Source organism: Dermacentor variabilis, chromosome 7 (genome assembly GCF_050947875.1).
Source record: "Dermacentor variabilis isolate Ectoservices chromosome 7, ASM5094787v1, whole genome shotgun sequence".
NCBI lineage: Eukaryota > Metazoa > Arthropoda > Arachnida > Ixodida > Ixodidae > Dermacentor > Dermacentor variabilis.
Genome location: NC_134574.1, coordinates 114,606,840 through 114,634,749, shown reverse-complemented (window position 1 = coordinate 114,634,749; position 27,910 = coordinate 114,606,840). Strand labels below are relative to the sequence as shown.

At 46.9% G+C, this 27,910-nt stretch overlaps 1 protein-coding gene across 1 annotated transcript; it reads left to right on the top strand.

Annotated features, from left to right (window-relative positions):
- The first annotated feature begins 7,504 nt into the window (after positions 1-7,504).
- LOC142587042 (uncharacterized) lies at positions 7,505-26,663 on the top strand. Its single transcript, XM_075697925.1, has 6 exons — positions 7,505-7,713; positions 15,558-15,722; positions 18,242-18,371; positions 20,524-20,669; positions 23,502-23,634; positions 26,362-26,663. The coding sequence occupies exons 2-6, from the start codon at positions 15,665-15,667 to the stop codon at positions 26,636-26,638; spliced, it is 744 nt and encodes a 247-aa protein (XP_075554040.1). The 5' UTR covers positions 7,505-7,713; positions 15,558-15,664; the 3' UTR covers positions 26,639-26,663.
- Positions 26,664-27,910: the final 1,247 nt, after the last annotated feature.

Sequence of the window (27,910 nt, the reverse complement as noted above, 5' to 3'; positions counted from 1 at the left end):
AGTGTCGCCGTTCTCTTCAACCTGTGTCATAGTTTCGACGAATTGCACCACCAACGTAACGTCGCCCGCCAAAACGCCCCACACGCTGACTCCATCTTGTCTATTGCAGTCGCCGCTGGCCATGCCGACCCTCCTGCCCTCGTACTTCAGCTGAAGTACTTCATTCGAGAGGAAGTGGCCTGCCAGCTATCGCTGCTCTCTCATAGCCAGGGGCCGGCCCCAACACCGATCCCGGCCGTGCAACACGCCATCCGTGCCCAGATATCTGACACGCTTCCTCCCATTCGCCCACTAGCTTCTGTGATAGCACCCCTCTCAAATGCCGACTACCCACCTATACTTTAAAAGCACTTCTTCTTGGGCTAGTTCGTAGCTGTTCATTGTAAAATATGAAGACTCCAAATAAACAAACACACAGAAGAGAAGAAAACGGGACAGGGCGCTTCTCTTGTGTGTGTCTGTTTATTTGGCGTCTTCATAATTTACAACGAACAGCCACCAACTAGCCCAACAAGAAGTGCTTTTAAGATAGGCGCCCTGTTCCGTTTTCTTCTCTTGTGTGTGTCTGTTTATTTGGTGTCTTCATACTTTACAATGTACCCGCCTATACACACATCACCGACGGCACCGGTCTCTTAGCCAACTACCCGGCCAGGGTCACACCTCCGCCTCTGAACCACGCTGCCGTGATCACAAGCCCTCCCCCTCCGTCCTATTACGTCCCACCACCAACGCACCGGGTTCCCCCTGTTCCCGTTCCACGGCACTCATCCCAGCTTCTTTCTCGAGCCGACACGTGGCCCCCGCCAGACAGCAGGCCTATCTGCTTCGCCTATGAAACTGCTGGTCACGTTGCGCGCTGTTGTCGTAACAACAGGTCCTCGAACCATGGCCGCTTCGACCAATTTCGTTATGCGTCGCAACATGCCGCCAAGATTCGTTCCCGAGATGCCACTGACTCGCCGCCCAGACCCTTTCATCTCGACTGCCGTTCAGACAGACGCCGTTCTCCTTCTCCATGTAGACGATCGCTGTCACCCATGCGTAATCGTCCACCTACTGCCGAGGGAAACTGATTAGCGCAGTTCCGGAGGCAAAAACTGCAAGCTCATCGAACTTTTTAAGACCCCAGTTTTCACAGCAGAATGTCGCTGACGTCATTGTTGAGTACTGAGATAATGTAGCGCGAACGCACAGTTACAAAGAAGAGACATGGAACATGTCACAGGCACTACACCAACAACTTTGTTCGAAAACAGCGTGAAGAGTGCATATACTGTTCCCAACACGCAGGCCCCCCTGCCAATACCGAGACCGATTATCAGGGCTAGCAAGATCATTTGTTGGATCTAAAGAAAGTAAACTCCGCGTTGTACAACACAACGGAAGTCTGGCTTACGCAAGCACTACTTCTTTTTTATGCAAAATTTTTCTAATAGCTCACACGCCGTTTTATCTTTACTTTTGCCCAGCATCTTCACATCATGAAATCCCGACTTACAAGGGCAGGCTTTACAGTGCGCTGAAAGGTGCGCAGTGAAGTCCTTCTTCAAGATATGAGCATGCTCCTTCATTTGATAATTGACGCAGCAGCTTATTCGTCCTACATAGGACTTTTCACAAGACAGTGGGCTTCATAAACTACCCTGGTGGCGCAACGCACGTAGGGTTTGACGTGTTTTCTTGGCCGCCTATCTTAGAGCTACCCATTATGCAGGGACACAGTTGTGCCAGCCCGTTTCGAGCGGAGAGCACGAGAGGCACTCCGTACCTACTCCCCACGCTTTCTTCTTTAATTGGGGCTCATCTTACGCACATACGGCACAACTTCCGGCCTTAGGCCACTCCGCTCGCCGGCTCTTGCCTCATTCACTGGTGTGCCCGCTTTTAGCTTCTGTTGCAGGGATTCGGTCACTGTTGTCATGACCGAACGAGGGTAGCCGGCTTTTGAAAGCCTAATGAACTGCTTGTCAAAACTGTCCCGCGTCTTGTGTTCACAGCACCTCTCGTGTGTGGACCCCAGACAGAGTGAAGCAATAGCTCTTTTGACAAGCTTAGAATGCGCGGAGTCATAAGGCAGAAGTTTCTTTTTTGCTCGCAGTGAATAGCACCATCAAAGATTATCCTTTAAGAACTGGAAGGTACTGTTTACAGGGAGCTAAAAGGTGAATGACAGGCCTTTCCTGTGAAGTTCTAAATCATCTTAAATAGTTTTAGCATGAAAAGAGTTAAAAGTACTTCCTTGGTCCATCACAAATAAAAAATCGTCAACGTCTCTAAAAACTTTAAAACATGCGAACCATGAGGGCTGTTGTGAAGAGTTTTGTCTATTTCCGACAAGAATATGTCACACAGTGAAGGTGCTGTGAACGATCCTATTCAAATACCTTTCTTTTACAAGAACAACTGGTTGTGATAAAAGATAAAAGTACTCTTCAGGTAGGTTTCAAGTAAAACTAAAAAGTCCCCACACATACCGATAGCATCTTGAAAAGAAAACATGCCCGTCGACTTCCAATACAGTTCTGAAAAACAGTAAACAACGCATCCTAAGGCACAGGATAGAACAGATCCTCTAAATCAACAAAGAATCTTGCTTTGCTGGAAGAATTAGCTGTCCACAGAATTTACCACGAGAAAAAGATCGTGAATGTGAAGTTGTTACAGGCCCTATAAGAAAAAACCTACTAACTTGAAGTTGCCATGTGTAAACGTTCACTCACAATCGATATCAAAGGAATATCTTGCTTGTGGGTTTCCGCACTTAAGAACACGCTCAAGGAACCATACGTGCTCACATCAACGCTCCTACCAACTTGCTGCAGATCATTATCTTCACAAAGCCTCAAAAACGACTTCTTAGCTTTCGGCTTTCGGGAGCAAAGTTCTTGTCAATGGCCATTTGCGCTTCTACATTATAGGTGCCTCTCGGCCTTACGAAAAGATTGCCTTCTTTGTCGGCCTGTAAAGGACATATGTCATTATGCTTAAAGCAAGCAGGTAAGCGCTTCAAGGCACACAATTCACTAACTGTCTTCTGTTGCGCATTTTGGAAGGCAGTCCATACCTTCAAGAAGGCACCTTTCACGTTCTTCCGAGTCCGCTTTTCCAGCCACTTTCCTGTTCACTGCTGCCAGTTCATGTGCTAGAATCTGAGGCTCCACTCCGAACTTCGAGCTTTTCCAATGTATTTTTGCGAAATCTTCAGGGATGCAAGCACCACCTACCACTTCCAGCCCAGACACACAAGCATCCTTCTCTTGAGGCTTCCTAAGGTGACCCAGTAACTGAAGCAAGAACCTCGTCCAAGCAGCCCCTGTCGTTTCCTGAATAATACTGTTCATTTAACTTTCTTGAGGCTAGCCAGTCTGGATCCCGTACGAAGCACAAGATTCTGGGCAGAAGTAAAGATGGAACGGCACGTCAGCTAGTAAAAGCGTTTTACAAAAAAGAAAAAATAGTGCTTGTGTAAGCCAGACTTCCGTTGTGTTGTACAACGCAGACCTTACTTTCTTTAGATCTATCAAATGATCTTTCAAGCCCTGATAATGGCCTCGGTAGTGGCAGGTGCGCCTGCGTGTAGGAAACTACATATGCTCTTCTCGCTCTCTTTCGAATAAAGCTGTTAATGGCGCCTGTGAATGTTCTGTGTCTCTTCTCCGTATCTCTGCGTTCGCGCCACATTATGTCGGTAATCAAGCGCCAACTATAGCCCAACAACAAGTCCTTCTACAGCCCATGTTGAGGTAGCAGCCGCACAAACGTTTGTAGATACTGGGGCTGGCGTTCCCGTCATCTATGAAAATTTTTGGCGTAAGCTAAATAAGTTCATGGCATGGCACTCTGCCCTGATAGCGTGCATCGCATTCGCTCTACAGCTGTATGCACCACCCGTGTAGTCATCCAACACGTTTTACACACCCAGTTGGTTTTATTGCCGTCCTGTTCTCATGATCTCATCCTCGGGTGGGACTTCCTGTCACGTCATAGTGGCCATAGTTCAATCATCAATTGTTCTCGCGCCCAAGTCGCCCTTTCGCCGTTCTGTGACTCATCACCATCGGTCAGCGCAGACCTCAGTGTGTGTAAAGTCTTCGTTGTTGACGATACTGATTTACCTCCCGAGACGTCGCTGCTTGTGACCTTGTCCTGTGCTGCGTGCTAGACTCCATCGTGGCGTTCCCGCCAACTGACATGCTTGCGCACCGCAAGGACATATTGCTCCCGTTCACCGTCCTGACTCTTGGGTCTGAATCCGCTTTGACACCCATATGAAATCCGCACCGGTGCCCAGTGACCTTAGTGCGGGGTGAAACCTTAGGATTTCTGCGCGCTGTCACGTGTATTTTCGACTTCGCCATCGCCGCAGACCTTGTGCCATGTCATCGCACCCAACTTCTTACCCTCCTTAACGAGTTCGTTTCTTTGTTTGACAGCAATCAACCATCCTTGAGTCGCACGACAAGTGTCTCTCAAACCATTGACACCAGTTCGAATGCCTCCTTGCGACAGCTTGCGTATCGCGTTTCCGCAGACGAGCGCCGAGAACAAGTGGACGACAAGCTGCAGCACGGCGTCCTTCACGCTTTTCAAAGTACTTGGCCGTCACCTGTTGTTGTAGTCGCCAAAAAGATGGCGCCACTCGATTTTGTACCGATTACTGCCGCGTAAACAGGATTTCAGGGAAAGACATTTACCCACTGCCTCGGATCGACGGTGCTCTTGATTGTCTGCAAAGTGAAGGATATTTCTCATCTTTAGATCTCCGTTCTGGCTATTGGTAGATACCCATGGCAGAGGCTGACCGGCTAGAGACAGCTTTCGTCACTCCCGATGGCCTGTACGAGTTTAACGTTATGCCGTTTGGGCTCTGGAATGCGACCGCAACGTTGGAGCTCATGATTGATGCCATCCTTCGCGCCCACAAGTGGAAGACATGTTTACGTTACTTGGACGACATAGTTGTTTTCTCAAAGGATTTTCCGACATATCTCGTCCATCTGCATGACGTCCTAACTTTTGTCACTTTGGCGGCTTATAGCTAAACCTGAAGAAGCGCCGTTTCGCTACCTGAAAATTAACCATATTGGGTCACGTTGCCTCGGAAGACAGCATCCTTCTCGATCCCGACAAGCTTCGCACAGTCGCTGAGTTTCCAAAACCCATATCCAACAAGACCCTGCGAAGTTCCATAGGCCTGTGTTTTCCTTTTCATCACTTCGTCCGGAACTTCGCCTTTATCTCGCACCCTTGAGGAATCTGCTTACGCAATAGTAAAGGCACTTCCGAGAGGTCATCAGCATGCGATGAAGCCTTTGAAAAGTTACCCTAGCTGTTGACTTCACCATAGATGCTTCACCATTACCACCTAATTGCGGCTACAGAGGTCCACACCGACGCCAGTGGTGCCGGCCTTTGTGCGGTCTTGGCCCAACGAAAAGCCACAAATGAAGAATATGTCGTGGCTTATATATATGGGAGCCGTACCCTTAAGAAAGCTGAGTTGAATTACTCCATCATGGAAAAAGAACGCTTAGCCACCATTTGCGCATTGGGCAGGTTTCACCCTTACCTCTACGGTCGTCTTTTCAGCATCACCACTGACTATCACGCCCTTTGTTGGCTCTCCTCCCTGACCGAGCCACCGAGCCGCCTCGGCCGTTGGGCGCTTCTTCTGCAGGAGTATACATTCGTGCCATGAACCACTCCAGTCGAAAGCATTGCAGCGCTGACGCGCTCTCCCGCTCGCCGACGACTCCTGATGTGGTTTCTCTCTCCGTCCCCTCTAGGACCTCAGACCCGGCCGTCACTACTGACCGCTATTGATATGCCCTCTGAGCAACGCTTGCTGTGCTGCTGGACTACCTTGCCGCTCCATCGGTCGCTCATTCCACATGGACGCTACGGCGTCAAACAGCCCACTATGTCATGCTGGACAACACCCGCTACCGCCGCAACTATATGCCCGAGGGTCGGAATTGGTTTCCGGCTATCCCTATATAGTCGCATGCGCTCGTCTTGTCTGCTCCCCGAATCACCTAGATTTTATGGTTTTCTGGGTTTCTAACCCTGGGCCAATGTAATGAAGCAGACGCGCCTCATATTTTCGGTGGTAGCTCGAAGACGACGACAACAAGTCGTGCTGTGATCGCGAGGGCGCTCGCGCTACTCGCTGCTTCCGGGCTGATTGTCCCTTCTGAACTTAAGCCCCATTATAATACGAGAAAACATAATTCTGTTAAGCAGCCACTTAAACCGAAAGCCCTTTTCCAGCTGCCGTTTGAGGTCGGTCTTGATACGAGCCCCTCTCGGTTCCTTGCAACACCATCCAGATGGCGCACGCCTCCCCGCATCCGTACGCATCCGCGGCAGCGGCGGCGCTCACCATGGGGGGGGGGGCAGACGGGGAGGAGAAAATCTGAAAACTCACCTTCGCGCATGGCGTTCGCCGCCATCGTTTCCTGGCAAACACAACAGCTATGTAAGCTGCAGCTGCCAGGAAGCGTGAGAAGCAGTAAGGTATCTTTGAGTTCTTCCGCGTTCCACTCCTAAAGGCGAAGCTTACGCGCCCTCCAATTTATTTAATCTATTCAATATTAAATAAACGCGCCCGGCCTATACACTGCCTGATTTGATTTTTACAACGTTGAGCTTCCTAAGAACCTCTTTGGTGGCAAAACTGGTCAAGTACATAAAGTGAGCGCAAAACGTAAACACACGAAAGAAAAAAATGAGAACCATTCCATTCTGTGAAGATGGAATGGCAGTGAAAGCTGACGACAGTCAAACAGACTGGAATGGCTGTCATTTTTTGCGATGCGAGTCTGGCGTCGTTACTCGTTCGTAGGTGCCCGAGCTCGCGATTGTCGTTTTTGTTCAGCATCGCGGGAACGTTCTTCGTCGGTGGTCGTTTTGCGCCGGTGCGGTTTACATTCTCATTGCTGTTCCCTCCGGCGCTCCTCGTACGCATGTTGTTCTTAGGGTATGCGAAATATATGTGCCGCCCCATCCATAACGCAGCTGTCTAGCGCTGATACCTCTCCTGCTTATATACTGCGATAATCTTGACGTCACGCGACTGTTCACGGGGAGCGTTCTAATCTGTTCGGCATTTTTACATCTGCGCCGCCGCACTGCACCCGTTTGGATTTGTTGGAAATCGCTAAGTCTGTTTCTGTTGTCGGACGCCGAAAAAACTAGGGAAGGTTAGTCATATACAGCTTTCGCTGTAAAAAAAAAGCAAGCAAACACTGCTGCTCACTTGAAGCAGTTCGCTATACGAGGGGAAATAGACGGAGACCAAATCCTTTTTCTGTCGCTTACAGATAAAGACTGGTGCGACACACTTACGGGTCGGGTGAGGGGCGGGGGGGGGGGGCATCAGACGCCACGCATGCGTTGCAGCCAAGGGGAAAGAGTGCAGCAGATACGATAAGAAAGAAAGGGACGATAGGGTCAAAAGCCCCGACGCGCACGCGATTTGGAAGTGAGAGAGGAGGACAGCGCCCGATATGAGCGAGCGAAACAGTGGTGAAGCTACAGAAACTGAAACCAACCTCTAAATAGGAGGGATTCTGCCCGAGACACTCTACCTCCGCCCTCTTTCTTCAACGATTCAGGGACGAAAATCAGAGCACATAAAAGAGGAATTGATCGTGCCTCATCGAAGGAAGATCCCACTGGTCCTCGAAGTTGTTTGATCGACACTCCACGGTGAGTGCAGCGATTTATTCTGCCATAGGGCTTCATGCTTTAATGGCGAGTTGGGCGAGAGGGTGTGGATTCGTGGTCAAGAAAGCTCTATGGACAAATACGATTGAACAACATTGGATGAGCGCTTAGAGCTTTTATAGGAGTATTATCAAAACCATTTCTGATGATAACACGCGCTCGTCCTGAGTTCTTCGATGCTCTTGGTACAATCGCCATTTTTTCAGCCATGACTTCACCTACACCGCATGTTGTCGCAACATGCTTAAACAGTCAATTATTGAAATTATGTTTATGAAGCAACCGTATTGGGGATTATCGTGCAGGTTTTGACGTCCCTCGACATCACGAAGCTAGATCTGCATTTTGATTGAAATCTTCTGTTTTTAATAATTTGATTCAGTCGTACGTAGCAGAAACCTACGGTATATTGTAACCAATCAGCGAACCTGAAATGCCTTTCCATAGGAATTTATTTTGTACAGCTAAGTACGGATGTGGATGCATTTATTCAGTTCGGAAATCTATTAATGGGCTGGCTCACGGTCGTATATATACGACGTTTCTTCTTTTATTTTAGTTCGAACAGTTTTCTTACCTGCATAGCTTAATTGCATACTGTGCAATTCGGATTCGTGAGATAGATCTCCCGATCATCCGGAAGTTGCTTGCGCAACAAATCGCAATGTCAAGGTTCGTAATGAAGAATACTCCCCTACACTCTAAAAAAAAATTACACCGTTTGGATCGTATCTTGCCACACAACAATAATCGTAATCTGTCTTGTCCGCATTTCGTTCTTTTTTTTTAAGGCTGCAAGCCCGGTACTTCCCAGTAGCGAACGGCATGCGCGTTATCAGCATCACATAACATTCCCTACAGGAAATTAGCGGGCGCGGCGTTTTCAACAAAGGAAACGCAAGCAAGGCAGATGACGATTATTGTTGTGTGGCAAATGTACACCCCAAAGGGTGTACCTTTGTGTAAGAGTGTAGTAATTACCTTCTATCTTTATTTATTCACTTCAGGGCACACGTTTCAATTGCGGAATAAAAGACAAGCAGTAGTGAGGTCGGGTCTTCCCTGCTCAAATCCTATAATACAGCCGCCTTTGTGATATCCACATCCAGAATCTGCAACTAATGTGTTGCCGTTGCAGATAAGATTACCCGAACTCAGAAAATTGTTAGCTGGAGCACGCATGTACTCTGTAGTGGACTCTAAGGCTGGATATCTCGAAAGTGGTGCTGGACTTACGATTGAGGATTTTTCAATTGAAAATTGTGCTCTAGAAAAAAATATTTAAAGGTAACTATTGATCTTTAGCTAACTATATGCGCATTAGCATATGTAGCACAAATAACGTCTGTCTCTTCCATAAATGCAGCTGAAACATGAAAACGCCAAACAACGCGATCTGTCACGACAAATATTTTTTTTTATCTACCCGAACTAACTAAAGAAGAGACGGTGGTATTTATAGAACAGGAGCAAATTACATGATCACGCAGATTATAACTTGTTATTTAAGGTTTATTTGCTGACAAGACGATTTGTCACCACTCTTATCTGGTGCCACCAGAGGGTTGAGGGAATGAAGTGCTCGCTTGCACTCTTTGCACTGTTGGGCCACAAGACAGTGGGTGCAACGTTCCGAGAGTGGATGCAACAGCGCTGATATAATCCCAACAGCGGCAGCCAGGATCGTCGGCACTTGAAATAAAGCTCTTAGCTTTATTTCAAGGGTATTTGCAGACTTGAACCGGAACCTTGTATAACTCACGTCAGACATTGCTCAACTTGCTGGCACAATCGGCGTATATTTGCCGAAGTACTACGCCTCCTACCAGTTTTCCGTCTCGCTCGTTTTCTACTGGGTAGCATGAGAAAACGTCAGTCCGTCGCAGTGACTTTGAAATTGGAAAAAAGAAAATATAAGTGCAGTACCATAACTGTCTCTCGCTTAGGAGGTCACCTCAACAGTACTGCACGGGGAAGGGGAAAGGGGGAAAAGAGTGAAGAGAAAGTAAGGAAGGAGGAGGTTGAGCGTAGTTTGGCGGCTACACACGCCGTCAAAGGTTCCGCGTGTCCGCCTGTTTGACTTGCACACAGCGAGGCACAGGAATACGTCGGGTGGTTAGCGAAGTTTATACCTGTATTCGAATTATTGCGGTAACTTGGCGCAGTACAGTCTATAAGCATCGTTTGACTTAACTGCTGCGGGGCATAATCATCTACTCCCTTTTAGGTAATTTGTGTTCGCCAGACACCATTTTTATGTTTCCCGTACAGACAATTTACCTCGGTTCGGAACCACCCCGACTGCAACGGCAAGTCGAGTCGCCTTCGGCACTTGCCTAGGAAGCCCTAATGTCTAATGGGTCTGCCCAGAGATCCGTGATCGAGAGTCCCGAAACCTACACGGTGGCACATTAGGTTCTCTAGCTACCTAACCTGTAAGTCCGACGTCTCGACAGCAGCCGTGGGCCGATGCAAACAACCAAATTTTTGCACCTGTTGGGAACCTGAACTTTCGCTTCTCCTTCTGTCTTGCCTTACAGTGCGTGGCGCAGGCTTCGCTAACAATATGCTCAATGCTGAGATAGCATACGTCATACATACATACATACATACATACATACATACATACATACATACATACATACATACATACATACATACATACATACATACATACATACATACATACATACATACATACATACATACATACATACATACATACATACATACATACATACATACATACATACATACATACATACATACATACATACATACATGCAGACAAGTGACTATTGAGAGTCGTGATGCGAAGACGATGGTTGTCCAGAACTGTTGCTGTTGCAAAATTCGTACGACCGCCCTGGCGCAAATGTCCCAGAATTGAAACCGGACGAGATGCCTTCTATTCTTCAATATGTCAGATATGTAGTTTTTTTTATAGCTTTCATGGCGACATGTGACCATTGCCGGGGAGCTAACACCGCCTACACGGGGACTGTGACATCGTGAAAGCTACTGCAAAGTCCCTATAACCGTTATAACTGTAACAACAAAAAAGAAAACAAAAAAGAGCGCCATGTCAGCGTTGTGCCTAGACGAAGATCTGTGAACGCACTTACACCCTTGACTTACGCGGCACGAAAAGGCCTTATTGGTCGTCTTTTTTGCGATAGCGTGAAGGACCGTAAAGAGGGCTTTACTTGTCGCCGAGGTCAAGAGCCACCTGAAGGCAGACATATCGCCTGCACGCTTGCTCTTTCTGTGTTTGCTCTCGAAAGTAGTTTCCATACTGCAGCGTATGCCAATGTCAGTGTACTGTCTCGCACAGGTAAGACACCTTAAACGCCGTGAATTGAGTTAGCTCACACGGAGAGGGCACTTTGGTTTTGGCACGACCTTGCAGGCTGCGTGTCTACGCTATAAGACAGATTAGAGCTTGCTCGCGACTTTCAAGCTTAAAGAAGCACTGGCACGATATTTCCTATTGTCCTGTTGTTAGTTTCCTTAAGCGGTCGAATCCCGGCCACGGCGGCCGCATTTCGATGGGGGCGAAATGCGAAAACACCCATGTACTTAGATTTGGGTATACGTTAAAGAACCCCTGGTGGTCGAAATTTCCCCACTACGGCGTGCCTCATAATGAGAAAGTGGTTTTGGCATGTAAAACCCCACTATTTCATTTACTATGTTTAAACAAATCTCAAAATTTTTAAACTTCAGAAACAAATGCTTACGAGTGTCATATCGTGCTACATCGTTTGATGTGATACTTTCGTTTCGGTACCCATGACATGGATGAGTCATGACGTCATAACACATTATCTCGCTCCATTCGTTCGATTTCTGCGGTTGCAACACGCGCGCTACACTTGCTTATTTCTTTTTTCTTTTATTTGATGCGAAAGCGTCTAATGTGTCATTTAGCGAAAATGCTGGCGTCCGGCGCCTGTAGCAGCCTAAATTCCCATTGGCTGCGACGCCGCAGCATGAGTGCGCCTCGACGGAGCTGAGCCAGCGCATGTGCACTCTGCTTTATGACGTCATGCTACCTGGACCAAAGGAACGGGTGACCTCAAAATCCCCGCGCCTTATTCTCGAGCGTCTCCATTAGATTTTGTGACTGTCGGATGAGGTAGCATGACGTCACGGATGGAAGTGCGCCAGCTTTGTGCCATACAGGAGGCGCTGGCAGAGCGGACGAAGCTAGCGTTACTGTATATGGCAACCGCAGGAAGCATATGGCTCCCTGCGGGAGCCGTATACAGTAACTCTAGGCGAAATGGCGAAGTGGCGAAGTGGCGAAGTGGCGAAGCGGCAAAGTGGCGAAGTGGCGAAGTGGCGAAGCGGAACACCCACGCGGCAGGTGTTCGCTCTCGGAAGATATTAGAGAATCAGAGGAGGGAGAGACGGACCTACGGCCCTCCGCACTGCAAACTAAATAGAAGACAAGCCCAAGACTGGCGTCGCATACAAACAAATTCATACCCACACCTAACCCTCTTACACAAGAAGCGCCCGACACATTACGCCGACACCTGCCCGTGGTGCGGCGCAAAACCCACGCTTGGCCACATAACGCGGGAATGTACGGCGCGGCCAACCAACGTCAATTCACCTTTTCTAAGCGTCACAGACTTAGTACGGCAGTGGGAGGCACTACTCGCAAGCGAGGATCAGGGGAGCCAATTGGCCCTCCTGGACCAAGCTCAGCGAGCCGCAAGAGCCAGTGGAGCCCTGGACTGAGGGCTCCACCCAGACCTGCCATAGCCCCGATCAACTGAACAATAAAGTTTTTTTTCTCTCTCTCTCTCTCTCTCTCGGAAGCCCGCGTTATCCGCGCGTTCCTTGTCCGCGCAAGCTCTCGCCTGAGTTCTGACTGCGCCTCGGTAAAGCCCAATCAAAAATTTGCGGAACGCTTGAGCTTCGGAGTGGAACGCGATAGCATTCAAAGATCCCCGACTGATTCTCACGCTTCCCAGCAATTGCAGCGGATGTAACCGTAATGTTTACCGGGAAACGATCACGGCGAACGCTATGCACGAAGGCGGGCTTTCTGGTCGAAACGTATCATTTTTCTTATTTCGCGATCTTTTAAGAAAGGATGCCACATTGTATTTCTTTTCGTCAGCCGCGTAATGTCTTTGATTTATTTGTGACCGAACTTCGAGAAGTGTTGGACATAACGGGTGCGGGTGCGCGCATCTTCTTTATCATATATATTTTTTTTCACGCTTAGCATATGGTTGGCCAAGTTAACCCTTGTGTGCAAGCTTTAGAAAAGAATGGCGTAATTGATGAATGCGTGACATTCCGTATACAGTGGCTTCCATAGCGTTGTAAGAAAATGAATGTATGTGTACTCTGTAAAGTACGTTGTGCCTATGTGTACGCGAGAGAGGTTTCCTTGCTCTCAATCCACATACGGTGTTGTGCTTTTTTTTGCATTTTGGCAAAATATTTTTTGCTGGCTACAAATATTGCAGACAGGGTTGCAACTACAGAGAGAGAATGTAGATCCCATCAACCTTCTCATTATTCCTATTCCTCCATTTCTTGTCACCAACAAATATGACGACGCTTCTTTCTTGTCAGTCCTTGAAGTAGCGAGCAGTATTACAGTTAATTTAAATAAATAAAAATAACTTTGATAATTTTAAAGCTATATTTATAGAAAGACACCACTTGTACAAATCAGTATTACAAATTTGAAAATAAATGGGAGGCAACAGAAAACAACGAAGATGTCTATTCATCTTCCGAACAAGATGAGCCATGCAATAAGAGGAAGACAACGCGTATGGGGAACCAGAGGCGGGCTCCGTCTGTTGACAGGTCAAAAAATTCCCACGAAATGACACCGCGCAAGTCAGACCACCGCATTCTGACGCAAGAAATGGGCTGTCGTCGGAGGAGAAGTCATATATATGTCGAATGTTTCACCCGCCAGTTGAACCAAATACTTAACGCTTGCATGCCTGAATATCCTGTATGCCTGCATCCGTCGTAAAATAACAATAACGTATCAGTAAAGTATCATCTCTACTATACCACTCCGCGCGTATCCGAAAGAAACACCCAAGCTCTACCCCGGTACCTGCTGAAGTCATAGGTCCCCCGCATGTACCGTAAAAACCTACTCCCTATCAAAGGGCTATTCTCGCTAAATTGACAATTTTGTCATTAGAACGTTAACCGGGCCTGCGCAAAGTAAGGTTTGATTCTTGACCTCAAGATTTTTGTTTTGAAGTTTCAAAACATAACATGTACCTTCGAAGACATGTATCGAGTTTTATTCCGATAAAGCCCAGCGCACTTATTTTTTTTTATTTATATGCCCTAAAGGCCCCGTAGGGCGTTACATAGAAGGCGGGGGGGGGGGGGGGGGAGAGTAAAGAATAATAATTTGATCAGCAATAAGTCACGCAATTATTCGATGGTATACTTCATGAAACGCCCCATAACAGTGTTCAAAAAGAACGAATGCTGCGATGGCGAAACTTTCACAATAAAGTTATGGTACGAAAAGATCACTGGGTGCCAAACATCAATAAAATGTAGTTGCATTTCTTGGGTGCCATAATGGGTTAAATTTTATCACCTCATTTTCTTTAAGGGCCCCCTGCAGGCTGCAACACTTTTTTCAACGAAGTAAGTAAGTTTATATAACCGTTCGAAATTCTTCACATGGACATTTGAGCCCAATATTATTTGTGTATTCGCAGACTGAGCTTACAGTTTTGTTCAAAGCACCTCCTTCACTTTCCTAGAATCCCCGAAACATGTGGGGTATATGTTCCTACGCATTAGCGAATACGCTTGGTACTGGCCAGGCTCCTTTAAACGTCACGACTAACCAGTGTCTCTATCAGAACTAACCCCGGAAAAATATCGTAAAAATGACTATGAGCATCCGTTTCGAAGAATGGGAGGTTACCAAGCTTTTTGTTTGTTTGTTTGTTTGTTTTTGTTTGTTTGTTTGTTTGTTTGTTTGTGGTTAATCGAGTAGCGCGACCCCTCTTTCTGTAGTGCCCCTCCATCTTGACATCATGCTGATACCAAAGCTCAACGCAGTGATGGGCGGAACATGTTGGGTATTGTGTCCCGGTGGGTGCGGGCTCACGGCGACGCAGCTTCGAGCACAGGACGATTGGGGGAAACTGCAAAGACGCCTGCGTGCTCAGATTTAGTGGCCCGGCAAGCAAACCCGGCCGGTCAAAACCAATCGGGAGTGCCCCGTTACGCCGTGCAACGCTTTCATGTCATGGTTTTTGGACACGTAAAACCTCGGAATTTAATTTTGTTTTTTATACAAGGCACGTGATGCGAAATATTCTTGAGGAGACGCCCTTTAATTGGCAGAACCCTTCCGTGCCTTTCCTAGAAAGCTTAGACAACCCATTTGAGGCGAGCACATATAAACGCAGTAAGAACTTTCGCACCCCCCAAAGGTGTAGAATTGTCCCATGGACAACAATGCATGAACAGACAACATGAATGGCTAATAGACAGATGCATTACCAACAAGCCCACATTGCAACCCTCACCTTTAAGAAGCAAGATCAAATCGTTGACGGGAACAAATGAAACTTTCTTTTCTGGACAATTCTTGTGACAAGTAAACTTTACGATAGCTGCAGCAGTCGAGAAGAAAACTTGCGCAAAGCAATGTTCATAGTTACGCGCGTATATAGAAACGTTTCATCGTGCATCGAAAGTTGCTTGATTGCGTGTTTTCATTGTGTAGAAAATGATTTAGAAGGCAGCGAGTTGTCCCCACGCGGCGAACCTGACTTAAGCGTGCTTCCTTATGCGTTGCTCAGGGTCAACGCTGACGGAGCGAGCAAGCCGACGCGACAGACCACTGCCCTCGTCCACGAAACAAAGCAGCCCTTCGTTTCCTCTTCGGAACCGACGCATACCGAACGGGATGTCCGCCAGCCACTCTCTTCACCGCCTGGCGGTGACATTGCTGGCCTGTGCTTTTGGTAAATTTGCATTCCATGTCAACTTGCACGAGCACCTTTTCCGTATAGTGCTTTCGCCAAAAGAAATGCGTTACCTATACGGTATGCATCGCGGCAGGCGTATTCACTACGTTCAACACATATTCTTACTGTGTGTGTGTGGGCACGTGTAATGCCTATCTGTCTGCCGTGTGTTTCCTTCGTTGGGAGCGTCGCCCTGTGCTGTAACGTTAAGTCCTGAAGCATTTATGAATGTCCCCCCTCCGTTACATTTCTAATAAACTAGTTGAAAGTTAGCCCACGTAGGCACTCCTCTCTCTCTCTCCCTCCTCGCTCTCTATCTCTATCTCTCTATCTCTTTAGCGGTATTTTTCTGTGTTTTCGTTTTTACACCATTTGTCTGGATCACTCTCGATCTTTCATTGCTATAAACCAAGTACTGCTAAACTGAGATCATATCATGTGGCACTACATGCATGGTCACAATTAGACAACATGAATAGGGTTGATCGGGAAGGCAAGTAGTTTACAGCGTGCAAAAAAAAAAAAACGCAAGAACAATTAAACGTATATTGTCAGATTACCAGAGTCCACTTATTGCGTCAGATACACGGTAAGCTTTTCTTTAAACATTATTATTCTCCCTTGATTCGCGAACATCAAAGGGGTCAGAGAGGACAGCTAAGTAAAGAGCTTGCTGGTAACTGCCACATCGAGGGTCATGACACCGGCCTGCTCTAGAGCTTTAAGACACTATCTAAATGATATGCTGCTGTCAGCTTATGTAAAATGCGTTTAGGCAGTTGGTTGCGGAAAGGTAAGGAGTGAAACGTTGGGAGGCAGGGTAATTATGGGTGCTTCGTGCCATTAAAACATCTACTTCAGCAAACAGCGCTAAAACAGGACACAGGAAAGCGGCACACCACACGGCGCCTGTGTCGGGTGCCCCTTTTCCGTGTCCCGTTTTTGTGCTGTTTGTCTCCCTGCCTTTCCGTCTTCCCTTCTCTCTCTCTCTCTCTCTCTCTCTCTCTCTCTTGTGCTGTTTGTCGAAGTACGCGTTCGTGCCAACAAGCCCGGCTAGCCACTATTCTGAAGAATAAAACATGGTATTGTGGATATCGTTTCTTATTGCAAGTGATTAACAATGTTCAAACATAGAGTATGGGCGAAAAAAAAAAAAGATACACCAACAACGAAGCTGACTTGTGGCGCCACCACACTGCTTCCAATGAAACACTCCGCTCCGTGTCAACACCATCACCGTTGATCTTGTTGACGGATCACAGGACGCGTGCATGGGAAAGCACGGGTTTTTCGGCCGTAGCTTTTGGCATTTCCTTTTAGAATATGCCATCTATAGCGTTGGCGAATAAAGGCGACCGATTTTTGAATACGAGGGCTACGCAAAGCGGACAATGAGGCGAAGAAAAGCATAGGGGTAAATTAACTATTTCCCCATTGATAATCAAAGGGTAGGGTAAACTTGCCATACACCTCTCTGAATAAATTAAAACGGGCATTAAGAGGACGCTTTTAGCTCGGACGCTCCTGTCCAAATACATGTAAAAGGAGAATTCGTTTTTCTCGGCAACCACTGCACCGAATTTCACGAGATTTGTTGCATTTAAAAGGAGAACTTCCAGTCTAGTGACTGTTGGTTTCAAATTTTTTTATTTAGGTCCTCAATTTCTTATTAAATATTGGCAAAAATCGAAAATTTTCAGAAAACAAAACAATAAACTTTACAACTCTCTACTCAGCAAGCGATAATGATATCACAATTCTGTGAATTGCATCTGATAGTACATCTAAAGCGGTAAAAATTTGTATGTTACACATGAATCTAAAGAATTGAGTAATACGGAAATACAGCTTTTGCAAAACCCTTGTACACAACGTAACAAATTCTCATAAGGTATAAATTGACGTATCGAATGTGTCCGCTTTGAATGATTTAATGGATGCCGTTTACAGAACCGCAATATCTGTTTTTGGTACACAGCTATTAATCTATAAACTTCGTGCGTCTATGTTTTCCAAACTTTGGAATTTTTGAAAATCATTTTCATAAAGTTCAGGCCCTAAACCGAAATTCCGCTTCCAACAGTCAATAGAGTTTAACTTTCTCTCTCAAGTACAACAAATTTCATTAAAATCGGTTTCGAAAAGCGCTTTTGCGTTTTACATGTATTTGAAAGGGCCGCGTAGGAGTTAGGCCCGAGCTAAAGCTTCCTCTTAGGATGGAAGAAGACAATTTTCGCCAGAGGGAGACGACCCACGTGACCAAGGAGATCCGCTCTGACAACTATGGCGTCCCCGACTTGTGAAGCCTACGGAATGGAAAAAGAAAGCTTTCGCAAACTCCGCCCTGCACCTCGCTGCGGAACATGAGGACGAGAGTTTCCTTCCCTCTCCTGACAACTCGGGAACTATATAGGGATAATTATAGAAACATCGCAGCGCGGCAATGTGTCAGCTCTTTGTTCTGGCCTAAGTGGCCAAGGAGCTTTCTTAATCAGCACGCTTTCTCCTTGCGGCAGCTCTCTGCCACGCTGAGGAGAACCTGGACTGCAGCATACAACGGCTCCGAGCATGCGGTTCAAGCTTCGTCGTTTTCGGCAACAGTACGACAATTGCAGAAACGCCCCAAGAACTTCGGGAGGCCTGCCGGTGAGATTGATTGATTGATTGATTGATTGATTGATTGATTGATTGATTGATTGATTGATTGATTGATTGATTGATTGATTGATTGATTGATTGATTGATTGATTGATTGATTGATTGATTGATTGATTGTACTTGGGGATATCGTATTTGGCTTAATTAAACGCCCACCGCGATCCCTAACTGACCCGGTCAGCCTTTCGCCAAGAAATATATTCGAGAACTACACTGCGTGAAACATCATGTCAAATCTGCATCGTCTGATTTTGATGTTCAACCAGCACTGGAGGCGATATCCCACAAAGCGGTCGATCGAAAATACTGCCCCTGGGAACGCTCGTCGGGAGTCTAGCTTCTGCATTAAAAATCGACTCTAGAATCCGGTAGCGCAACTTCTTTAGCATTTATCCCTGGAGAAACACAGGGCACATGACCACTACAGAACTGTCAGCGAAAAAAATATTAACCCCTTCAGGCTCCGTGTGTACACTTGCACACGTCAAGATAGGATTCACCAAAAAGAAAAGCGCTGATGAATCATGAAAATGATGTATAAAATGTGTCGCAAACAACTTCAAAGACTTCTTATTGGAGTTACGTTGCAAGTTTGAAAATGCGTAAGTTATTTCATTAAGATGTGTTGCTTGCTCTCGGTATCAGTTCGTCATCATGTAGTCGGTTCACTTCTTTCATTCGTCTTCACGATGTTTTACATCCAGCCTGTATATTTGAAGTGGTTGGATGGGAGCTTTCCGAGTCTTGTCGACATGAAATAGATTGTGTTCTCATATCTGTTGTTCCAGCACAGAGTTCTGGCAAGGAGTCTACATTCTAAAAACAAGAGAATGCTCAAAAAAAATTCTAATTCGTTCGGCAACAGTTTCACGATTCTGAAGATGAAAAAGAAAGACTGGTGAAACTAAGTTTTCAATGAACGGAAATAATTGGCACCTAGGAGAGGATATTCAAAATTAAATTGAAGTTTTCAAAAATAAAAGGACTAAGAAGGTGTGGAAAAGAGATAGAAAAAGAGAGAGAGAGAGAAAGAGGCTCTCTCTTCTCTGCTTGCCTAGCGGCACTCCTAGCATGCTTAGTACTACATAAAATAAATTAAATGATGCGCACTGGGCATACAATGCTTAACACGCCCACGTAACAAACACATAACAAAACATGCAATACTAGAATACCTCATTGAGACCAGTGCTGCTCAGAAAAATTTAGAGCCCCTTCGTAGAGCGCGACACACAGGCGACCGACGGAAACATTGGAGAGTGCTAGCGTGTCCGGTATTCTGGTATACGCAAGGGTGTAATAGCGGATTACTAGACGCTGGTAGCGACATTTCATGTCGCTTCGTCTTACCACAATGCATTATAGAAACGTTTTCGTGTCCCGTGAGTGTTTTTGTAGAAAAAACATTTAAACCACAATGTGTTGACCATTACGCCACTACCGATCATTTACAGCACCATCGGAATAGAATACACTTTGTTACTGAAATATTAGCGATGCGTTCGTCTGGTTAAACTCTGCGACACCGTATGGCGTAACCAATCCGACTGCTCATCAGAAAAGAAATTGATCGAAGTGCCTTGCTATTCAAGGCTCGAGCTGGTTGCCTAAAGACAAATACGTATCGAAGCAAATATTCGCAACTGGATGAAGCATGTGTATGCTGCGTCCAAGATCCAGAAACCCCACAGCACAGCCTAATGGAATGCGAAGGGATTTACGCGGTGGGACCGGTAGATAACGTACACCTTCCAGAAGAGCTCGGATTTAAAGTGGAGGGAAGCATCAACCGATGAGCAGTCGAAATAAGCAAGAGACCCTTAGCGTATTGGCGGGGGGAAAAAGCAGGGAAGAGACCAATACGACTGGATCCGTTACAGGCATAGGTAGCGGTACAAGGCAGATATAAAAGTTTTGAGGAGGATAAAAAAAAAAGACCAAAGAGACGTGTGCAGAAATGCTAGAACGAAAAGCATGCATAGCATACATGCGCAACTCAAGCGGGCTAGTTCACTCTTTGCCACCAACCCCCTTTCAATGGGGGTGGCAACATATCGTCATCAACATCACGTTTACGCCTCCACTAACACTGGGCACGCCCGCGAACTGCAGTGCAAAACGAACGTAACGCCCGTTTCAGGTTGTGGACCTCCGAGATCGAGTGTTCGCTGAAGTACATCGACGACTGCCTGGAAGGCACGACCCGCGGAACTTGCCTGGTGGTCCTCAGGGCTGCGGAGGAAGACTTCGAGGCCATCTGCACCGAGGGAACCGACATGGAGAAACGTGAGGAGGCGCGCAGCGCGCACGCAACAATGCTAGCGCTGGGTTTGCAACTTCGTCCCCAAAAGCAGAAGGGATGTGGTCGTCACGTTTCATCCCCTTTTGCTGTTGTCGCGATTAAACGAAATCCTTATTGCCGCGCATTGTGAACATTGCGGTCATTTCGCTTCCACAAGTACTCATGTCCAGAAATTTTGGACGTTTCCCCTTCAAAAAATTACCGACGATTACGTTACTTCCTAATGCGAAATTTGAGCGCAGCAAATAGGCTGTTTCACCTTTTCGATAGATTGAGGCAAAGAAATCGAGCAACACATGTATGCGCTATCACAGAATTTTTTTTTTATTTTTCACACGTATTCCTTTAACAAAGACTCCACTAGGTAAGCTTCTGCTTCGGCGGCACGCACCTCTGGATTCTGACGGCGACGGCGCTGGGCCTCTGCTCTGGCAGCTCGTTTAGCAGCAGCAGCAGCAGCAGCAGACGGAGGACTTCCATCGGTCGTCTCGCTCATGGCTCAGAAAGAACTGGCAGATAATTTCGCAGTGGCGGACGGCAGCGGCAATTTCGGCTCGGGCGGTGCACATATACAGATCCGCCGCCACCGATCTGGCTCTCTGATTGCCACCGCACAGGGCGAACGGCAGCGGCAATTTCGGCTCGGGCGGTGCACATATACAGATCCACCGCCACCGATCTGGCTCTCTGATTGCCACCGCACAGGGGTTGCATTGGAGGAGGAGCGAAGAAAGGAATTAAGTTCGAGCCGGCGCTTTGACAACCGGAGACTCGCAGGAAGAGGGGGGAGGGGGGCGGCGTGTACACCCAGCGGCAAACGATGGGGGCAGAAGCGCGCGCAGCAAGCGGACAACACGATAAAGGGAGGAGGGAAGAGATAGCAGCGACTGACTGATGCCGCTGACGCCGATAGTGAGTCAACCCCAGCTGCGGAGTTGGTTTCAGGGACAACGCCGCCGATGCCGACACAAACAATATGATACCCTCGCTTCCGCAGCGCTAACAACCAGGTCTAGCCGTGGGAAGGTGGTCACGTATTCGTCGACGTGCCGGGGCCTACGTGAAATAACCGGCGCGTCGGCAACTGAAGAGCACCCTATCCGCCACACAAGAACAGGGGGGGGGGGACCCTTTCCTCCTCTTTCTGCATGGCGGCGACGGTGTTCTATGCAGTCACGTTATCTTGACTCTCTAGCGGCGTCAGCGGCATCCAGCGGTATCAGTCGGTCGCTGCTAGCGCTGGGGGGATGAAAGGGGGGCGGAGCTGGTTACGAGGCCGACGACAACGCCGACGACGACGCGAAACCCAGGAACGGACGCCAAAGAGCTGCGCTCTAAAATGTATCGACCTTCACCGCAATTCACTAGCGTAACCCAATGGGGAACATTCTCAAAAAAAGAAAGTATACATATTTGAAAGCGATTGCCGGGTTTTAACAAGTTCCAGTTAGTACCGTGTAGAGGGTAATTCCTTCTTCTAACAAACGCATTCACGGCACTTCCTCTGAACTTCGTTCCTGCTTTATAGCATTGTGTTGATCAGAACCAAAACATTGCTATAACGCAGCACTAAGTAAGTACCGATTAAGTGTCCTAAACGCATATGTTATTAGTAGGATCGAAGTACCCTCTGGACACTGCTAATGAAAGCTTGCTGAAACTAGGTAGGTATTCTGAAATATAATTTTTCTAAAGCTCCCCATCGAATTACGCTTGTGTATTGCAGTGAAATTCAACAGATTTTCGAAAGGCGTATGTCCAAAATCCCTGGGTGATTGATTCCCCTTGAGTTTGGTTTGCCTTCTATGATGGCGCGCATTTGAAGCATCATCTTACTTCCTCTTCCTCCTCCTCGAGTCACAAATGGGCAGCCATACCAACGCGAGTTGCTGGGCCTACTTTCACAATTTCGTATCAGCAACAACAAAAATTTACTACGAGAAAGTGGTGAAAGAAAACTTCCGTAATAGTAGTATAGTACAGCTTAGTTGAAATATGAAGGGTGAATGGAAAGAACGGCTGTAGCTATCGTATCGCTCTGGCTTTATTCAGTGGACATTTGAATTAATAACATTAGGCCACCAATGCGCACGCGACCAGTTTACAGACAAATAATACGCAAGCTAGCACGCCAGCTCAAAAGAAAGCTATCTACACGGCGGGAACTTCTATTTCCCTCTTCGAGTGCATGTGAAACGCAGAAATGCTCGCATTTCGTTGACAACCGCTAAACTGATAATGGCAGAGAAAGCTAATAATAGCAAGAAAGCTAACTAATAATGATAGAGAAAGCTGAATTATACCTACTGCAAGTAGAAAAATTCACACTTAGGACCAAGTACATTTTAAATGCGAAAAACCGGCGTTTTAAAAAAAATACCAAAAGCACAACGTTTAGAAATTTGTAACTCTGCAATAAGGACAGATATTGCACTTCTGTAAACTACATATGTGAGGATCATACGCTGACAGGTGTTCATTCATTCATGTTGCCCCTAAAGGCCCTCACGGGGAAGGTATTATCTAAGTTTAGAGTTTATGTGTTATTGTTACAATGTTTACGAGAGCTTCGCCAAAGTCTTGCTCAGAGATTTGCGGCACATTTCACCACAATGTACGATGCATTGTCTTACGAGCACCAGTTGCTCCAACGGAGCAACAGAGACGAATAGTTTTCACAAATTTATTTGACGGCGTTCACGAGTTGAGAACATTTTGCGTTTATTTTATTTTATTTATTTGTTTGTTTGCTTGTTTATTTATTTATCCTGTTGTAATCCGTTAACCTGTTGAATGAATCGTCCTTTTGTCTGCAGAGTACCATCTCAGTGCTCCGTGCGGTAACTCAGTTGGCACGAAGCTCAACGGCTGCGTCCGCGGCATGTACCACAATCTGCAGAAAGCCGTGGAAAAGGCAGCCAGCAACCAGGCCGTTCATCACGCCTGCTGGTAGGTGGTCGCTTCGCGCACGAAGCCTTCCAAACTTGCCGCCCACCGTAGGGTCGGTCGCTCGCGTTCAGCCGCGGCTGTTGGGAACAACGCGACAGCTCAACGTGTCAGCCTCATGCGCGGCAGTTGCTTAGCGGCATTCATTCAAGAAGTCGGATGGCTTGCACGAGACCGACGATCGCGGACACCACGGCATATATCTGAGTCTGGGTGGCCTCATTGCTATAGCCTCCTTTTCTATTATAAATATTGATTAGTTTTAGCGTAAAGCTTCGTCCAGCATTTAGCGACCAGCGACCAGATAGTACCTCTTCAAAGGTCATCCTAAAACAGGACGTAGGCACGCCAATGGAGCATGGTTACGAAGGGTCCCTAAGAAAGCCAGCTGCTGTTGTATGGAGTAAACGAGTACACAGGTGGAGGAATCGCTGAAGTTCAATTATATATTTTTTTCGTTTGTCCGTAACGTTTTTACGATAGTACCTCACACGTCCACTATCTCTTTTCTCGTTTGTGTGTTTTGTCATTATTTTTAAAAATTATGGGGCTTTACGTGCCAAAACCACTTTCTGATTATGAGGCACGCCGTAGTGGAGGACTCCGGAAATTTCGACCACCTGGGGTTCTTTAACAGTGCGCCTAAATCTAAGTACACGGGCGTTTTCGCATTTCGCCCCCATCGAAACGTGGCCGCCGTGGCCGGGATTCGAACCCGCGACCTCGAGCTCAGCAGCCTAACACCATAGCCACTAAGCAACTAATTATTTCTATAGTTTTCTTCCTTGCCAATTAAGTTTGAAAAGTGTACGGCTACTGCTCCAAGCTTCCTCATCGAATGTTGACTAGTTCAATTCACTGGAAACACAACTCGACCACTCGAGCTGCGTCGAGTGGATTAAGCTGGTTAACTTCGGTGCAACTCAACACAACTCAAATACAGAAAAATACTCAAATACAATATGAACACAACTCAAATACAATATGAAAACCCCTTCCTACCCCTAAAAGGCATCAGTTTGTAACAAGAATGAAGTGCTTATCGTTTTGAGAGATAATGGCATGCGCAGTGCATCTGCTTGTGGTCGGCGCTCGATGGGGGTGTTCAAACTTTCCAGTCTAATCGGATACGAAAGTTTGAAAAATATTGACTTCGAACGTAGAGTCGAACAGTTTCTTTAAAGCGAAATCAGAGAAAGCACACACTACTTTAGTGTGAACATAGTGACGTTCGCTTAAGAATGTAGATAACGTAGATAACGTACGCAACGCCATACCCGCTAAGCCAGCATGGCGGGTGTGCGCAAGATTGATGAGGATTATCCTTGCGAATATGAGCACCAGTAGGCGCAATAATGGAAATAGGTGAACTTGTTGTTGCATGATTTGTAAGCAAATTCATTATCTATAAGGAAAAGAGAAGGTGCGGTCTGAATATTATAACGCCTGCGCTCACTCTGCGTTACTTTCACTCGCCCGTTTTCATTTCCTTTACTCGTTAAAAATTGAGTATAAACAACAAAAGATGGTATTACCGGCAAATACTTTTTTTTACGGTGCTTTAATTCGAGGAAAGCATTCTTTGTGCTAACATTGGTATGTTTTAAGGCAAACCACGTTGGTGACAGACCACCCGTACCGACACACCCGCATGGTGGCACAGCACGCGTTAGGAGACTCGCACTGGCAGTGGCGTGCCACGTTTCTCTCTGGGCAATATACTTCTTCCATTTCACATCTTTCGACATTTGCTCTCTTCCTACAGATGAGAGAGAAAGAAATAAAACGCTAGGAAAAGAACAAAGAAACTACTGAGCAGCAGTCTGTCTAGCTGCTCGTCCCAAATTCAGGCCGCGCGTGAAGCAACCATAAAACGTGCCGTACAAAGACTACCCCTCAACTGCACATCAGTTTACAGATTGAATACGATAAAACGTTAATGCAAACACAGAACACAACTAAACAGTACTAAGTACTGATTTATCCATAACCATAGCGTAATAGTATAAATATTATGTTACACGCAACACAAATTGTAATTCTATTTCTTTATTGACCTTGCACATGCAAAGCGACACCTGAGGTGCCATTTAGGACATTGTCAAATTTAACCATACTGTATAATTCTGTAACGGCGCCAATGTGAGCGAATTACAGAAGCCCTAGCAAGCCGCTGGAGCAATCAGAGCTGGCCTGATGGCGAATTCAACAATATAGCAGAATATGAACATGCTCAAAACAGCACCGCTGCACACAACTACAGCATAACTGAGTTTGCAAGAGAGAAAAATAAACAAACAGTAATGAAATCTTGCTTTACTTTCTCGTGCTCTAAATATTTCTCCATAATTTCTCCATTCACGCGTCAAAATCACGTTCGCATCTACGTTATTATATTGCAATAATTATTTTTTAAAAACACATTGCAAGAAATCTAACAATTTACGTGGAAAGCAATATTAAAATTAAGGGTGGTAATGGTGAAGGGGAAAGATGATGCTGATGACGACCTACAATCCTGCCCATTTCAGGACGATTTCCTCGCTAAGGTTCTTCAATTTTTATCCGACTCTATTCTTTTTAGCTATTCTGAGTTTCTCAGCAGTGCTTCTTCTTTAGACTCGTATGATCATTTCCTAAAGTCACTCGGTTCTCGGTCGATGTGCCATAGTGGGTATACGAACCACTCTTGGAAGCAAACAAACAAACAAACATTTCCAATGCGCGCAGTTACTTCGGAGAGCTACTCGAGTGCGTCGACTCCTCGCTGGACAGCTGCGACAACGCGGACGGACCGAAGCAGTTCATCATGGGACGACTCGAGCACATCTTCGGGGAGTCGCTCAGCCTGGTGTGCGGCACCCACACGCGCGGCTCGGCCAGCTGCGCGGCCCTGCCCGTACTGCCCGAGCTCGACCCAGGCGCGCCCGAACCAGTGAGCAACCTGGTCGAGTACGGCATACTCATCATGAAGCTCTTCAGTCGACGCGACAACGCCAACCAGTAGGGAACTGCAATAAAAAAGAACTCTTCCTCCGGATTCGCCGGGGTTCGTCTGATAGTTTTGTTTTCTCTTAAACTACACTCTTGCCGTAACAAGATGGCGTGACAAGTCCAGAAAAAAAAAAAAGAAGGCGCGAAATAGAACGACGGCAGGCGGCGTTATAGCCTTGGCAGTTGCCGATTGGAAGAGGAGATTGGAAGATTCGTGGAAAAAAAGTAGGGAAACGACAAAAAACGGAGACATACAAAAGCAAAGTTCGCAATAGGGGGTCAGAAAATTTGGTTGTGGGAGTTCATGGTGTTGTTTTTATAACCTATGTAGGACATTAGGCAGTATAATAGCAATAGCTTGGTGGCACAACCCACCGCCCCGTTCCAAAGGGGACGCTCATAGCATCCATCCATTGCAGCACGGCTCGTTGTGACGTCACAGATTTTGACGTCTGCTGGGGGGTCGCGTTTTTAGAATTGCTAGTAGGTAGAGCGGGGCGTGGCACTTTTGACGGAGCTCGACGTTCCTGCGCAGGCGCGAGTAAGAGCGGGCGCGAGAGAGAAAATCTGGGGGCTTTTGCTCCTTGAATATATGGCTCTGCCTAGGCACTACCGAGGAGGTTTCTTAGAGCGCGTTGTATTCGTTTCTCCCCTAGACATGCCGGCATTGCGGAGTGCGGTCGAGTTGGTGTATACGCTCCGCCGCTGGCTGCCCGCGCGGTGAGGCAGTGGGCGCGGACGCCGCGTGGTGATCGCTGTGTCTGAAGGGACAATGTTCTGACTGGTGTTGTATAAGTCGCGGGTCGCTTTTTTCATCGCGACGATAGATCGGATTTTTTACAAGCACTGCTCCAGGAGGTCAGATGTAACCGGCAAACGGAGGTCTCAGGAGAGCACATGAGGTTATATTAAAGCAGGCAGATCAAAGATCTTATACTCCCCTGCGCGTGCCAGGGGAGTATAAAATAGGCTGTCCGCTATCGCGGACAGCCAATTTTTTATGCGAACACCTCCTGGCATGCTTCGGCCTCTGCGGCTTCAACCTACGGGTCGCCCTGCTTCCAGCTTTGATCCCTCCGCTACCGCTCGGGTGCGCCGGAGGCGCCTCCTATAATGCGAAATAATGACACGTTGTTTTCATTCGTAAAAACCTGATCAAATAAATATGATTGAGTCGAGCCGCCAACTTGCGATGCTAAGTTCAGCACTACCGCGCCCCGCGACTTCTGCCGGCACGCCTAGGGACAAGAGCATACAACGCGCGCCAAGAAACTCCTTCGTAGTA

Excerpts from the sequence above, each read along its gene's own strand:
- LOC142587042 (XM_075697925.1), top strand. The coding sequence starts at position 15,665 with ATGTCCGCCAGCCACTCTCTTCACCGCCTGGCGGTGACATTGCTGGCC. Across the intron at positions 15,723-18,241 it reads ATTGCTGGCCTGTGCTTTTG|CTCTCTGCCACGCTGAGGAG; the intron begins GTAAATTTGCAT and ends TCCTTGCGGCAG. Across the intron at positions 20,670-23,501 it reads GGGAACCGACATGGAGAAAC|AGTACCATCTCAGTGCTCCG; the intron begins GTGAGGAGGCGC and ends TTTTGTCTGCAG.